The 15,269-nt window shown below is 41.7% G+C and overlaps 1 protein-coding gene across 1 annotated transcript in view; it reads left to right on the plus strand.

The window, feature by feature from the left end:
• The first annotated feature begins 1,716 nt into the window (after window positions 1-1,716).
• The window catches only part of CLVS1 (clavesin 1), a 100,688-nt gene continuing 87,135 nt past the window's right edge, over window positions 1,717-15,269 (plus strand). Inside the window, exons 1-2 of the mRNA XM_079301829.1 lie at window positions 1,717-2,210; window positions 11,236-11,850. Coding sequence (XP_079157955.1) covers window positions 11,462-11,850 — 389 coding nt within the window. The 5' untranslated portion in view covers window positions 1,717-2,210; window positions 11,236-11,461. The remainder of the gene's footprint in view (window positions 2,211-11,235; window positions 11,851-15,269) is intronic.

Below are 15,269 nucleotides of genomic sequence, written 5' to 3' on the forward strand. Positions count from 1 at the left end.
ATTGTTTTATCTCCAAACTGATCTCTGTGCAGAAAATAATAATCTAATGAGACTACTTACAAACTGAGTATTAACTTCTCTGGGGCTTTTCCATCAAGTGCTGTGACAAATGCTCTTGTGAGAGTTTTAAGCTCTTGGCCTTTGAGCTTCTGCTCTTTCTCTTCTAGTCAATGTGGTTGGGTCACAGGATGCAAAACCTCATATTCCAGTTTTACACATGCTGTGGGCTAAGTTAATGGCTCTGCATGGAAATCATTCTCAAAGCACAAGTCAGATTTCCCACAGATTCCTTTTGCATTTACTCGTTAATATTGGGATGACTTTTTGATGTAGACTCTTTGAAAACCACTGGATCTTCCCCTTTTAGGAGAAAACAAAGCTGAAAGGAATCAAATTGTGTTCACATTCTCCAAGTCTACTTTGTGTGTAAGAATATAAGAGAAGCCAGTGCTGGGTCAGATCAAAGGTCCATCCAGCTCAGTGTTGATTTCCAGCAGTGATCAGCACTGGATGTCTAAGGTAAAGAATCAGAGCAGGGCATAGATATGATCATCCTTTCCCAAATATTACTCCAGCCTTCAGCAATTTGTGGAACAGAGTCTTCTTGAGCCAGAGGTTCTGGCTCCATGTTTAAAAGGGCCTTAATGGATTTTTCTTCCACAGATACGTTTTCTGAAGTGTGAATTCCTGTGGAAATGAGTTCCACAAATTCACTAAATATTTTATGAAGAAGTATGTCCTTTTGTTTGAATCAAAGCTAGATCCTAGAGGGTTTAATTTCTCCTACTCCTAAAACAGGAAACGATACTGAGATATTGTTCAGGTCTATGTTCCTCATGCTGCTCTTTATTATGAAATACTATGAATGAGGAAAAAAACCTCACACTGCTATTTTATCTACACTTACTCTTCTCTCCTTTTTTTCCATGCTGAAGACTCCTACTTTATTTAGCCATTTCCTATGCAGAATTTGTTATCTTTATCATTTACCACTTAGTTTTCACTATACAAGATCCTTCAGTAACTGACTTAGGAAACGTGTCCAAAGCAAAAAGAACAAAAAACAAGTCAACTTTAATCCACCAATTCCCAGGAATTGTGCTCCACAATGTACAGGGATAACAAAAGAAGAAATGCACTTTGCTGATACATTTAATTAGTTTACTGTGCTGTTAGAAGCATATGAGTGTGAATTTGGTCATTACATCACCCAAAGTCTTTCAAGCACAGTTTAATACAGGTCTTATGAGGCTTGTGCAGAAAGTGGTTTTCAGAACCTAATTTAATGACAGAAGTTCCCTTCTCCTGTTTTTTCCACACCACCAGCTAAATAAAGCTTATATATCCCTCTAACAAAACAGTTTGTGAAGTAGGTAGATGACCTAAGCAAAGGACATTATGGAAGGACATTCTAGAAATGTGTAAGTGTTCTAGGAGACACAGTGAGAATTCAAGGAGGACAAATTCATACTGAAAACACAGGCACTGCATTGTTTGGGAAATTCCCGAACCCGAAGTACTTGGAAGAGGGGCTGAGAGAGTGCAGGGGTGAAGCTTGACCTGTTTTTTACATCCTTCACTAAACGTTTGCTGGGGATGCTGCTGCTGACAGTCCCTGCAGTCCGACCCAGACAAACTTCTCTTCCGAACCCAGGCTGCCATGTTCATTAAGGCGGCCCATCGACAATACAGCCCCATTAAGAACACCCTTTCCACGGCTGCCGTAAGTGCCGCAGGAGGCTGTGCTCTGCCCGACTTGCGCTGGGAAAGAGGCGACGCTAGCAAACAGGCGGTGAAGCCAATGCCTCTGGGCGGCAGCCCGCCGAGCTAAGCCCTCCCGGCCGCCAGCAGCCCCTTCCCACCCCTCCCAGTCCGCATCCCGCTGCGCCGGGACCGCCGGGAGGCAGCCGGCCGGCGGCAGGAGGGCTTAGGACCCAGGGGGACGGCGGTGGAAGGACCCAGGCTCTGGCACACACGCCTCCTACCAAAAAAAAAAAAAAAAAAAAAAAAAAAAAAAAAGGAAAAAAAAAAATCACAGCCCCGTGGAGCTGGCGCTCGCTCATTCAGTTTTCTAGAGAGATCTGAGCCGGAACCTGGGAGCCGGGAGATCTTTCTCGCCCACGCAGCTCAGCAGCAAGGACATCTACAGGGGGAAAAAGCCCACCCCACGAGCCCCCCGCCGCCCCACGGCAGCTGCCGGCGCTGTGCAGGTATTTGCATTTGCATTTGCCTTCTCTCGGGTTGCGCAGGGCGGCTCTCGGCGCTCCCCGCCCCGCCGGGCCGGGATGCGGCGGTTCAGCACCGCGGGGCGGACAGCTCCGGCCTGGGCACTGCCCGCCGGCCTCCGCTCCCTGCTGGCCTGCCTGCTCCTCCTGCTCCTCCTGCTCCCTCCTGCTCCCTCCCGCTCCCTCCCTGCTCTCTCCTGCTCCCCTTCCCTTCCTGCCTGCTCCCTCCTGCTCCTCTTGCTCCCTCCTGCTCCTCTTCCCTTCCTGCCCTGCTCCCTCCTGCTCCCCCTTCCTGCCCTGCTCGCCCTTTCTGGCTGCTCTGCTCCCTGCCTCTCCCCCTTCTTTCCTGCTCCCCCTTCCTTCCTGCTCCCCCTGCCTGCCCTGCTCCCTCTTCCTGCTCCCTGCTTCCTCCCCCTTCCTACCCTGTTCCCTGCCTGTTCCCTGCCTGCTCCCCTTTCCTTCCTGCCCTGCTCCTTCCTGCCTGTTCCTTGCCTGCTCCCTTCCTGCCTGCCCTGCTGCCCCCTGCCCCCTCCTGCCTGCCCTGATCCCCCTGACTACCCTCCTGACTATCCTGCTCCATCCTGCTCCATGTCTCCTGCCAGCCCTATTCCCTCCCGTTCCCTGCCTCCTTCCAGCCGAGCTCTCAGCCAGCTGCCTGCCTTACTCCTTGCCTGCCCAGCCTGCTGCCTGTTTGTCACTCCCTGTCCAGTCTGCTGCCTGTCCTGCTCCACCTGTTCCCTGCCAGTTCTGGCTGCTAGCTGCCTGCCCAGCTCCCTGCCTGCCCTACTTCCTGCCTCACAGCATACCTCTCTTGTCTGCCAGCCTGCCTCTCCTGCATCTTCTTCTCTGCTGCCCTTTGCCCTGACTGCCTCTTTTCCCTGCTCACTGCCTTCCCTATTCTCTGCCTCCACTGCTTGTCTCATGCTTGCCCTGACTCCCTGCTCTGCCTCCTCTGCCTCTTACTTGGCCGGTTCCCTCCCTGTCTCCTTATCCTAACCCCTGCCTCTCTCTGCCCTTCAGTCTCTACTTTCCCTACCTCCCCTCCCTTCTCTGCTTCACCTCTCTCCCATGCCTCCCTTTGCCCTGCTTACTGCTTCCTGCCTCCTATATATCCTGTCTCTTCTTCCTCCAGTTGTCTTTGCCCCACTTCTGATTCTCTCTGCTTTCCTGCATTCTGCCTTCCCTGTCTGCTCTCCTCCCTGACCTGCTCCCTTGCTTCCTTTCCTCCCTGCCCCTGTTTCCCCATATTCCTACTTTCTTACTCTTTTTTCCTCTCCTGTCTTCTTTCTCCATCACCAGCCTCACTCCTTCCTGAAAGGGGGCATGGGACTGTAAAAATCAGCTTGGACAAAAATCAGGAACTGGACAAGGAAGGAAAAGTTGGAAGGGAAAGTCCAGATCCAATTTGAGACTGGGGAGGCATGTGGAGGAAAGGGCTAAAACTGGGAGTTAAGTTGATGAAGGTAGGGCTACAGCCAAGAGCTGACATACAGGAGCTTGTCAAACAGTAGCAAATACCTGTTTGCTCCTCAGCAAATTGACGCCTGTTTTGGCCAGTTGTACTCATTCCAAAGAGGGATGAACGATTAAAGGGAGGGGGGAAGGTGCCAGGTCAGTCACTTGTACTGCCTGCTTAGTGGTAAACAGTGATGGGTGCAGGGAAGAAGTGAGGTAAATCATGCCTAGTGTGTGGGTCTTTTGTTGCAGTTAGTCAAGAATTAAGTTTTGGTCTCTGCAAGAAGCAAGGGTGTTCATACAGAAAATAAATGCAAAGCAAATAACAGCTGGAGAAACCCCATGCGTGTTACTGGCCTGACTTTAATTCTGTTTGCAATGGTTTAATCCTGAGAGAGTGAGGAAGGTCATAGGAGAAAGGGAGTTTCCCCTTTTCAAAATGCTGATTCCTCAATTTTAACAAGCTCTGTGAATAATTAAGTTAAGGAGCAGATGGCTACTCCTTGTCCATTACTAAATAGTGACAGGATCATATTTGGAAGGAAAAATTAAATTACAGAAAGTCTGCTTTCATGTGCTTTCTGAGTAATCAGATGATAACATGGATTATCTCCAGTACTAAAAGTTAATACAATGCCAACATCTACATGAGATATTATGTAACAGTATTATGCCATGCACTGCATAGCGAAGGTACTAGTTACTTTTTCCTATAATAATAAGTCAGATAACCTTGTAGAGCTTTTCCTCATTTGCAGTCTGTATCCCAGCTTGAAGTTTACAGGGGCAGCTTGTGCTGTCATATATCTGCTATAAAATGCTGATGATTATTGAATTCTGTTGACTCATCTTCTTCTAAAAACTATAGAGTATTTTCTAAAAATTAGACTTTCATAAGGCAAACACAAAGCAATGAAAGATACTACCACCTTTATAAAAAAACCTCCTTGATTTATTATATTTATTATATCATAATTTATAACTTAAAATCTGTTTCAGTGACAGGATACTCTGAGTAGCACAGTGCTGCTGAGCAGTAGTGTAAGCAGTGCAACTGAGTTCAGCAGTGGAGGAGCTGCAGAATCCATGCCATAGCACTGGGTCATAATTCCTTAAACTCTACATGCCTTGAACACAGACGTCATTTCACTGAAATATGTAACAGCAGCCTCCTCATCTTCCAAAAAAGGATGATGGCAATTGAAATAGTAATGATCAGCCTCATAAAAGGATGGAGAATATTTCCTTCAAAAAGATTGTAAAGTCATGCTGTTGTTAACTTAAGCATGCAATTATTGAAGCAATTGTGCTATTGCTTGGCAAGTGAGTTTTATTTTATCTCACAGCCTTGTACTGTGTCTCTCCGGCATAGACACAAACAAGAAGTGACAATTGGGTACTACTAGTTAAAATGAAACAAGAAAAAAGGAAGCAACATTAGTCTCTTACAGAGTGGAAAAACTGAGCAGAAGTTCACATGGTTTTCATCAGATGAGTTGTAATTCCTTTCCCTCTTGATCTAATGCTATTCAGTTGATTTAATTTGAGGATTTCCAAACACTTTAGTGGGATTTTGGTTTGCTTAGTTATTTTTTTTCCTTCAGTAGTATTTAAAGAAATAAACTCCTTAAGTCTGATATGCTCCTCCACAGAGAAAACAAACCCACGCAGTATTATAAAGTTATATTAAGCTTTATTTCTACAAGTTTAGAAGAAATTTGTCTGTCTCTCCTCCTGCCTGGCAGCTTGTAGGAATAGCAGGACAACTTCAGGTTAGTGCTGCAGACACGCCTGCCCTACATATTGTGCAGAGAGAAGTGAAGATCAGTTGAGTTTCTGCTGTTTTTTGTGCTATGCCATGACTAAATTACCACCAATGGACATTTAGATGTAGCCTGAGGGCAATCTGTAGCTAAAACTAACAAGAATATTATCGAAAGAGTAGAAATTCATGTGTTGATTTTACTGATCTGAAGGAAATGTTGATTTTTGTACCTGAGCTGGGAGATTCTACCCTGGGAAAATGAGAGAAACCATCAAATTCCCCACACAGCTGTTACAGTCACAAACATTTACTATTTTCATAATGACAAGAAGCAACAAATCCCTGGAGAAGGTTTGCAGGAGCACCAGTACCTGGAGCAGAAAGACTTGCAATATTTAACTCATTTATGTTGGCTGGGAGAATCTAGTCCCTTAGGAAAGAATACAGAGAAGTAGTGGTGAGGCCAGAGTTGGAGTCTTGTGTCCTCTTCTGGGCCCCTCAGTACAAGGGAGACATGAATATATAAGATAAATTCTGACAAAGGGTCAAGTGGATGATGGGGAAAGATTCCCTGGATGTTAACATGTGGGCTTATGGCTCAGGAGAGATGTGATCTGTTCCCAGCTCTGTGATCCCTCTGGGATCTCAGACAAATCACTTGGGGCTGTGCTCCTCCCCACAATCTGTGGAAGATGCCAGGCTCTCGCAGCCAAGGACAGAAATTTTTTTTTTCAATTTTGCTCATTGCTCTTTTGAAATTGGATTATGGAGCTGGGGTAGGTTTCATTCTAGGTCTGACTACTCCACTTCCAGTGCAGGTTTCTACTAAGGTACCATAAGGCCACAAAGGGCCATAGGAACCATTTCTATAGGTACAGGGATGGATTCATCCTCCCCTCTCCTTATGGAGCAACCCCTGCCAAGCAGAACATAGCCCTAAGAGATTTTCCAGAATTAACATCAAAATATTTTTCAAAAGGAAATTTAATGAGATGACACCCACACTCTGAGAAAAAATCATTCTGTATTACCATTTTCCCTCCCTCCCTGCCCACTCCCTTCCTCTCTGGCATGATTTCAGCTGCTAATATCTGTATAAATGCTAGGAGTTAGGAATTATATAATGAACCAAACCTTAGCAGTCATACCTCCTAACACCAGGTGAGGATGAAATGTTAGTGCCTTCTCAGTTTGAAAATTGTGCTAATGAAATTTCACATGGCAGATAGGCTTTGGACTGGATGGAAAACATTGTGGATTAAGTGACAGCTAAAATCTTTCTGGAACTGAATTGGATGGGGAAGGGCCAAATGGACTTGAGGTGCTTAAAGAATCAAGTGATGTTGCAGGGATTGATAAGTGGGCAGGAACAAAATGATTCACACAATTGCCATCATCACTGAAGGCAAGTTTTGGCCCAATTTTCTAGGACATGCTGTGCAAATAGGGATTGAATGCTGACCCAGAAGCTGCCACTGAAGAGAGAGCAGTAAGGCATGTAAAAATCTTTCAATGAAAATTGCTTTGCATATTTTGAAAAAGTGTTATTTTTGTTTTATATTGTATAGTAAATATTACTGTATATTTTATCATTAACTTTTTTTTTTGAGGATCATGCAAAAATATAAGCTGCTTGTCTGAAAATTGTATCCCACTTTTAGTATGTTACCCATGCTGGACACTCACTGTCCCTTGTCATTCCCTTGCTGGGAATGAAAATGAATTAGCCAAAATTGTATGTGACACCACAATTGTGGTGGAAATTTCCCTTCTTATTTTGGTTTTAGTATGCTGTGTTTCAAATATCTGTAATTCTTTTTTTCATTTAAGGCTGAATTTTGTTCCTTTGGAGGGATGGTTTAATATAAGTGGCTGTGAAAAGACATTAGAAGAGCAAATAGTCTCTTGGGAACAAAGAGTCACAAGATAGAAAAACAGCTGTTGAGACTATAATACACTCTGGTGTGCCAAAACACAGCAACAATATTCAAAATAGTGAAAAGAAGGCCAGTATCTTTATTTGGAAGAAAAAACAACCCTGTACAAAACTGAACAAAGATGTAAACATCTAAAAAATTGGCAGATGGATCAGAGCTGTACACAACACCGGAAGAGATGGAGAAATTGCCATGTGTGGGAGGAGGTGAAAATGGAGATGAAGCTTCTGTTATATCTTGGGAGTCAGAATAAATCAGAACCATTTGAGAAAGTGCAGTGACAGTTAAACTGGGTAGCTATGGAGCACTAAATTTATTGTCAAGGTTAGCAGTGGGAGAACCAAATAATTCACTGATGTATATCAGGCTCCTTGAAGGCAATGTTGCTAGTGTGTATTGCTAACTCCATGATTTGCCCTGTGATTCTGAGAGTGACAAAATTGTCCTTACATATTTTAGGTTATTTTGCAATATATAACTTCACACCAATAAAGTGTTTTAGTGCAGTCTGTCCCGGGTGATGATCAGGATAATCTATAGATAACTGTAATCCATGATTATAGCTCAGCTCACTATCAGAAATCTCTGAAATGCATTTAAAAACATCTGACAAGAAATGAATGTATCTCACTTACCTTGGAATAATTCTGAGCATTTAAATAAGTTAAAAAACAGTAGGAAAATGTAATAAAAATAGGCAGAATAATTTTTTGACATTAAATAATTGGGGAAACAATAAAAAGACTCTCATTTTCTTCTGGAGCAGATTACATTTGACCCCTCAAGAATTTACCTTATTGCCAAAGAAACATCTTGGTGGAGATGGGGACAGAAAATGAGGTACAGACAGTTTTAGTCCCATAAACTCTTAGAAAATGGATGAACCACTGGGAAGTGTGTGTATGTGTGTGTGTGTGTGTGTGTGTGACTGTTATCTGCTGCTAATCCTTGGATGTATTAGAATAGGTCCAGAGAAGGGCCACAAAAATGATCAGAGAGCTGGAGCACCTCTCTTATGAAGACAGGCTGAGGGAGTTGGGATGGTTCAGCCTGGAGAAGGCTCCAGGGAAACCTTACAGCACCTTCCAATACCTAAAGGGGGCTCACAAGAAAGATGGTCACAGACTTTTTACTAGGACCTGTAGTCATAGGGCAAGGGATAATATTTTTAAACTAGAAGAGGACAGATTCAGATTGGATATAAAGAATATTTTTTTTTTTTATAATGAGACTCTGAAAAAATTTTCTCAGAGAAGCTGTGAATGCTCAAACATTGGAAGCATTGAAGGCCAGGTGGAATGGTTGAAGAGTAGGGAAATGCCACATCCCAGGTCCCCATGGACCACAGGTGTGAGCTCCTGGTGTTCTTGTGGGTTTTGAGTCCAGAGCAGGTTTGAACAATTCCAAGAAAAAGAAAAAAAACACAGTCTGGGAAACTCCTCTGCCTCAGCTAGCTGAAAACTAACTTTAAAGTAATGGAGAGCTCTCCTGCTGTCTGTCCATGCTGTCCAAGAGCAGGAATGCTCAGGAGTGAGTGCAGTCTCTGAAAACAAACTGCACACTTCTTGTTCCCCCTCTTTGCTCTCAGAACCAGTCTCAAAGGTGCAGAAATCAATATCAACATAAACAGAACAGACAATTGAGGATACAGGCATCATGTAGTCACCCTAAGACACTGAGCTACAGGAAAGCTAAAGGTGCTGTAATTCATTTACCGAGTCCTAAGCCAGAGCTAATGCAGACCCCAGATATGCTTCTTGCTTCCATATTTCTGCTTAACACCCTTGGGAACAATGAGTTTCCATACTCTACCCTTGCTGTTAAAACTAGGAAGGGTCCAACCCTGGCACCACAGTCCCCAATAACAGTGTCACCCTAAATAAATACTCCTAGCTCTCCTAACTAGCTCTTGGAGGCAATTGTGACTAAACCCATGATTTATGCAAGAAAATGCTGATGTCACCATTAACTTGAGATCTCAGTCACAAAATATTAACCTGGTTTCTCTGTGGCCTGTAATTTTACAACAGTGGAATTCAGTTGATACCATTGGAGTTATTCTAATTTTGTCTAATAAAGGCAAGAGTAAAGAAAATAGCCATTACTTTATTTTTATATAAGGAACCCACCTTTATTATAGCTCTAATTTCTTTAAGAGTTGAATGCACTCATGGACTACCCCTCAAAACCTGGGGACTTGTTTTCTGGAATAATTTGCACTCTATGGTGCCTTTTCAAAGCCCTCTTTTCTCCCAGCTCTGTCTTTCCTTGAGTTTTCCCAGGCTGATCAATCATCAGATACTCTGCTCTGCAGGTAGCTCTTTCCAACTCCAGCTCCACAGTGAATACAGAAAGAAGATGCTTAATAAACTCTCCTTTGTGTCACCCACAGAAAAGTCCAATTCATATTGCTGTTAAATGAAAAGCTTATCTCCCACCACAAATGTCCTTTAAGCAAATATGCAGAAACACTCTGCATTTAAATTTTGGGATTTCATCCTGGGGCTGCAGCTGTGGCATCCAAAATGTAGTTTTTATCAATAGCATGCAAGGTCACAGAGCAGGGAACTGAGGTATCCTTTGTGCTCATTGACTTCCAGGTCCTGCAACATAACTTTGAGCAAATCTGGGACCAAGAAATGCTTTGGCTCTACTCTCCCCATTGTTTGATCTGAGAATGCTGAACCCAGGGGAGTAGCTGAATGAAATGGTTGTTTTGCTATTAATAATTCATAACTTTCCAAACAGCTTTCTTCAAATACAAAAAGTATGCCTTTCACTGAGGGATTCCCTTTAAATTTTTAAAACCAATTTTTCTGTTTCAGAAATTAGAAAGAGAGATCAGTTAAGCAGTTGGGGGGGAGGAGTGTTTGCTTGTCTGTTTCTGTGATGGATGAAAAATTGTATGAATCTTGATCTTACCCCACACACATATCACATTGAAACAGACCTTGATCTTATTTCACACAAGTGTAGCTACACAGACTTCGATGACAGCCTCTTGCTAATTATGTCACTGAAATGTAAGAGATTCACTGTACCATTTTGCTCATACATAACAGCTTAAGCAGATTTTCTTCTTACACTTGTAAAAACAAATTCTACGTAAAGGATGAAAATCAAAATGAAATTCAGAACTAGGTATTCAGGAAAGCTACAATATACTGAAAAAAGGAATTTTGAATAAAATATTTCTCTTTTCCACTGAAACACCAGCCCTGGCAGATTGGACACATCAAGAACCTTATATGTGGGCAGTTTCCCATGAAGACATATTGAGTCTCAATGGGAGACTCTATGGGAGAAATATTTCCAGTGAGTTTCTAAAAAGTAGAAATTATCCCTGGTATTGGTGGAGTTTTAGTTGTTTGTTTTTTCTAATCAGTTTTACAGTCAGCTCAGTGTCTTAATCAAGGAGAGCTACAAGCTGACAATACAGGTGATAAAACCAAATCAAACAGTCATTCTAGCTAGTATGATGAGAGTAAATCTGTCTACTTCTGAAGCTGAAATGTCACTCCTGTAAATGGTGGAAAAAAATTACTATTATTTTGAAGTTAGGGATGCTGCAACTCCCACACTTCTGTAAGGCAACTTTAAGAAGTGTATTCTAATAGCAGGTTGATACAGCTTAATATTAATTGTCAATAACTCAGATTGCTTTTCTGAAAGCCTGAAAACATGCATTCAAGATGTTAGTGACTGCCTTATTTTAAATGCACCCATTCTGAAATTGTGTGACTGGTATCCTCCTACACAAAAAATTTTATGGCTAAGTAAATTCAGAAATGCATTCCTACAAGCTTTATATACACATTTAATCTTTCTTTTCTATTTTTTCTTTTTCTTTTAGCAAGTGGTGGAATAAACAGCACTTTCCTTTGGATGGATTATAAATGTGAACTGGCTGTTACTCTGCAAGAATAAGAAAAGCCCTTTGCTTCTACTTGTTAAATATCAGCTTGATAGCAAAAAGCATCTGAATGGCTCACGCTCACAGCAGACCATCAGTTGAATGGGATCAGCACTTCTACTAAAATATCTGAAGTCAAGGATTTGGAGAAGAGGTTTTTGCAGAGATGACCCATTTACAAGCTGGGCTCAGTCCAGAGACTATAGAGAAAGCCCGCCTGGAACTGAATGAAAACCCAGACATTCTGCACCAGGACATCCAGCAAGTCAGGGACATGATCATCACCAGGCCTGACATTGGGTTTTTACGTACAGATGATGCCTTCATCCTGAGATTTCTCCGAGCCAGAAAATTTCACCAGACTGAGGCCTTCAGACTGCTGGCCCAGTACTTCCAGTACCGCCAATTAAATCTGGATATGTTCAAGAACTTCAAGGCTGATGATCCAGGAATCAAACGGGCTCTGACGGACGGCTTTCCCGGAGTGCTGGAGAACCGCGACCACTGTGGCAGGAAGATTCTTCTGCTTTTTGCAGCCAACTGGGATCAGAGTAGGTAAATGTAGATAGTGTCCTTATTTTTTTACACACACACTCAACTCGTAATGGAATATTTGTGGCCATCATTGGAGCAGCAGGGCCATTTTCAGGAAAAGGTTTTGTAACCATATCTTCATTACACTCTAACTTCCATCTCACCTGATAACTTGCCAGTCCTGATTCTTAGGACATAGAACCTTTGAGAGACAGGACTATATCAGTATGTCATGTAAGTAGCTCATGTCTGAGATTTTTAAAGAAATATTTAGCCAGATAATGTCTTTTTGCAATACGTACATTAATGTCTTTCATGAAATTACTTCAGCTGTATCATGGACCAGCCAAACAGGTTGGCAGAAAGCATCTCAAAACATATGGAGATTCTTGTAGCTCTCCTTTTGCAGAAGAAACTGACAATATTTATTTCATCTTCAGACTTTCTAACAGATTGCTTGTTTGTTTGTTTGAACCATTTTGGGAATTGCAGTCTCTGCTCTATTTCCACAAACTGCATTGTGATTTCTACACTCTCTGGTTGCTCTATGTTTTTAGTCTGGTAAATGGGAGATTCACAAAAAGCATATTTTCTGTTCAGGCCATTTCTTTCCAGAGTGGTACAAACGAAGATATTTATATTATTATAAAATAATGTCCTTAAATGTTAATGTGATTAGTCAGCTTTCACAAACCTATTTGAAGTGGTACAGTAGTCCAGGAATATCATGTCCACATTGACCTCATCTTTGTAAGCTGTTCCATTCCAATTTCCCTGCTCTCATGGTGAGATGGAGAAGTGTAACCTCTTGTAGGGTTTCCATGTGTTCTGTTGAACCTTGATAAAAATTGTGTGAAAGAAAAAAAATCAGATTCAGGTTTTAAGTACCATCAGTTCTGATGACTTCCAGGTAGGATTTTGTCTTACCATGGTCTAAAGTTTTTTATGAAAAAGTTTTATCCTTAGGAATCAATGGATTGGAACTTTGAATTTACATCATAGAAACTATTAGAGAACACATATGCCTGCAATTTTTCATGCTGTTTAATTTTTGGGAAAACCCTTCACTGCCATGTAAAAAGCAGAGTTCAGAAAGGCTTCGGATTTTCATTTACATGTGAATAAATGTACATAAAATGATACAGAAGTGTAACTTTGCCTAATCAAACATGTTTGGTGAAATTGTGAACTGAGGGCAGTAATAAAAGCCCTATTAACTACAAAGAGGCCAGCAGTTTATCTCCTGTCTTTCTGAACTGCAAGTTTGCTTTTCTTTCAGCCACAAAACTCTCCTGTTAGCAATTGGCCTGAAAAGAAAGATGAATGCACAGGTATCTGGAATTAATAGAAAGCATCAGCTTTAGAGGATAGAAGCACTGTGGCTCTGCTGGTTGCATTAAGGGATTTAGGTATTACAAAGAGCCAGCTTTGGGTTTCTGATCCCTCAACAAAATGAATCTTTGTGATTAACCTTGTACATCAGGTCCTGCTCTTGGAAAGCTGAGATTGCTGGTGTCTAAGGCTCCTGCAATGAAATTTTGACAGAATACTGATTTCTGTCAGATTTTGGCTCATATTTTCTGCAAGATCTTTAATATTCGTCCATGTGTATGTGCATGTGTATGTCTGTTTGTGCAAAACCCAGAGCAACCCTGCATATTTCTGAAAATATAATTTTAACCTTCAAAGAAGAAAAGGTGAGGTAAATAGCATAGGATGTACTGTCCTAAGACTCCTCACTGACATTAAAAATCATGTGCAAATTTTACCTCAGTTCAGCCTCTGAACCTCCTCTCTTCTGTGGATTCAGATGACAAAAATGTTTTTTCAACTGGCTTTTGTGGCACTCCAGATGCAACAGAGATTTGGGACAGGATTTGGGCTGCAAGTAAATGGATGTCCCCCTCCTTTTTACTGTCTAAAAGCATGAACCAGAGGAAAAGCTGTTAAGGAGAAGGAAATGAGTGAGGTTAAGAAAAGCAAGTGAGTGCAATGTCCTATTAAGCTGCATGGGAGCAGATTATTGACCAGAAGAAACACAAATTTTACAAAGGAGTTCAAACAGGCATTGTGCACATCTTACATAAATGTGTCTTGAGCAACCTTTCTGCAGGCGTGTCTTCAGTGATGGCAAGATATTCACAAGCTCTCATTTCAGCTGAATGCAAATGGAATTGGCTGTGTTTCCATTGACATGCAAGAGTAAGAGCTCAGCCTTCATCCTGTCCTTCCTAACTTTAATCTCATTTGCCACTGGATGTGCCTTCTTTATCTTTGTGATCAAATTCTAATTTATGAAGGGTTGTTTATAGAGAAATAATAATTTTTGAAGGGTCTGTTGAAATCAGAATAGCTTTAGTCCATATATTGATTTACAGTCCAGACGTTCATAGCATTTATGCACCTGGGAGTATGGTTGCTGTTGGTGTCACATGTCAAAGAGGCAGAAGGAACCTTGAAACTTTCTGTGCTTATAAATATATTGATTTTTAACGAGAAATGTCATTATTTGTGTAATATGACTGCTTGGACAAATCAGAACTGAAATGTTTCTAAGGTATTCTCTGTATCAAAGACAGAATTTCCATGTAAGCTTCTAGAAACATTTGTAATTTCAGCCATCAGAATGCAACTGATAGACCTGACATCCATAGCAAACTAGGTTTTAATTTCCAGCCTCAATATCTCCAGCTTCAGCTTCCAGCTGCTAGATCATGTTAGCTTAAATGTACCACAAAAATATGACAGCTTCCCATGTTTGTACTTCTGTGTCCTGACCACGTCACATTTAACCTATTTTTGAGTTCACTGGGGAGGCGGCGCTGTAGGGTAAGTCACAGTCAGGGAACAAGAACATAGTGCTTTAGTGACTCTGCAGCAGAGGTTCTTGTGCTCTCCTTTAACCATGGGGAAAGTAAAACACCTAACACCCTTTCCTTCAAGGAAAAAAACAACTCAGTGTTGTCCACAAGGTAAGGAACATACCTCTGAGCAGCCAGCACAGCAAAGATAATGTTCTGCAAAGCAATCTACTAGCTTAATGTATCACAATACATTTAAGATGCCAGAGCTTAAACAGTTTTAACTTCTTTACTCTCAGAATTGGGAAGATTTTCCAGGTTTAAAATACTCTTCATCATTCTTTTCTGGGCTGTTCCTATCATTTTAGTATTGTTGCTAAGGTGCAGGTGGATGAACTGAATAAAATTTTTTGCTAATAAGTCATCAAGTGATAACCCTATCTCATCTGTTCAGTAGTTTCCTTCTTTTAGATACAAGACTGTCACTCTGTTCTTAACTACTCTATTCCATTCTGAGCTCCTGTTCAGCTCAAATTTGCTTTCAAGTCAGTTTCCTAAAATACAAATGCCACTGGTAAATGTGTCATACATTCTCATCCATAATGTGGGCATAGTCTAGCATGTGATTCACACCCTTGT

Source organism: Erithacus rubecula, assembly GCF_903797595.1.
Source record: "Erithacus rubecula genome assembly, chromosome: 3".
NCBI lineage: Eukaryota > Metazoa > Chordata > Aves > Passeriformes > Muscicapidae > Erithacus > Erithacus rubecula.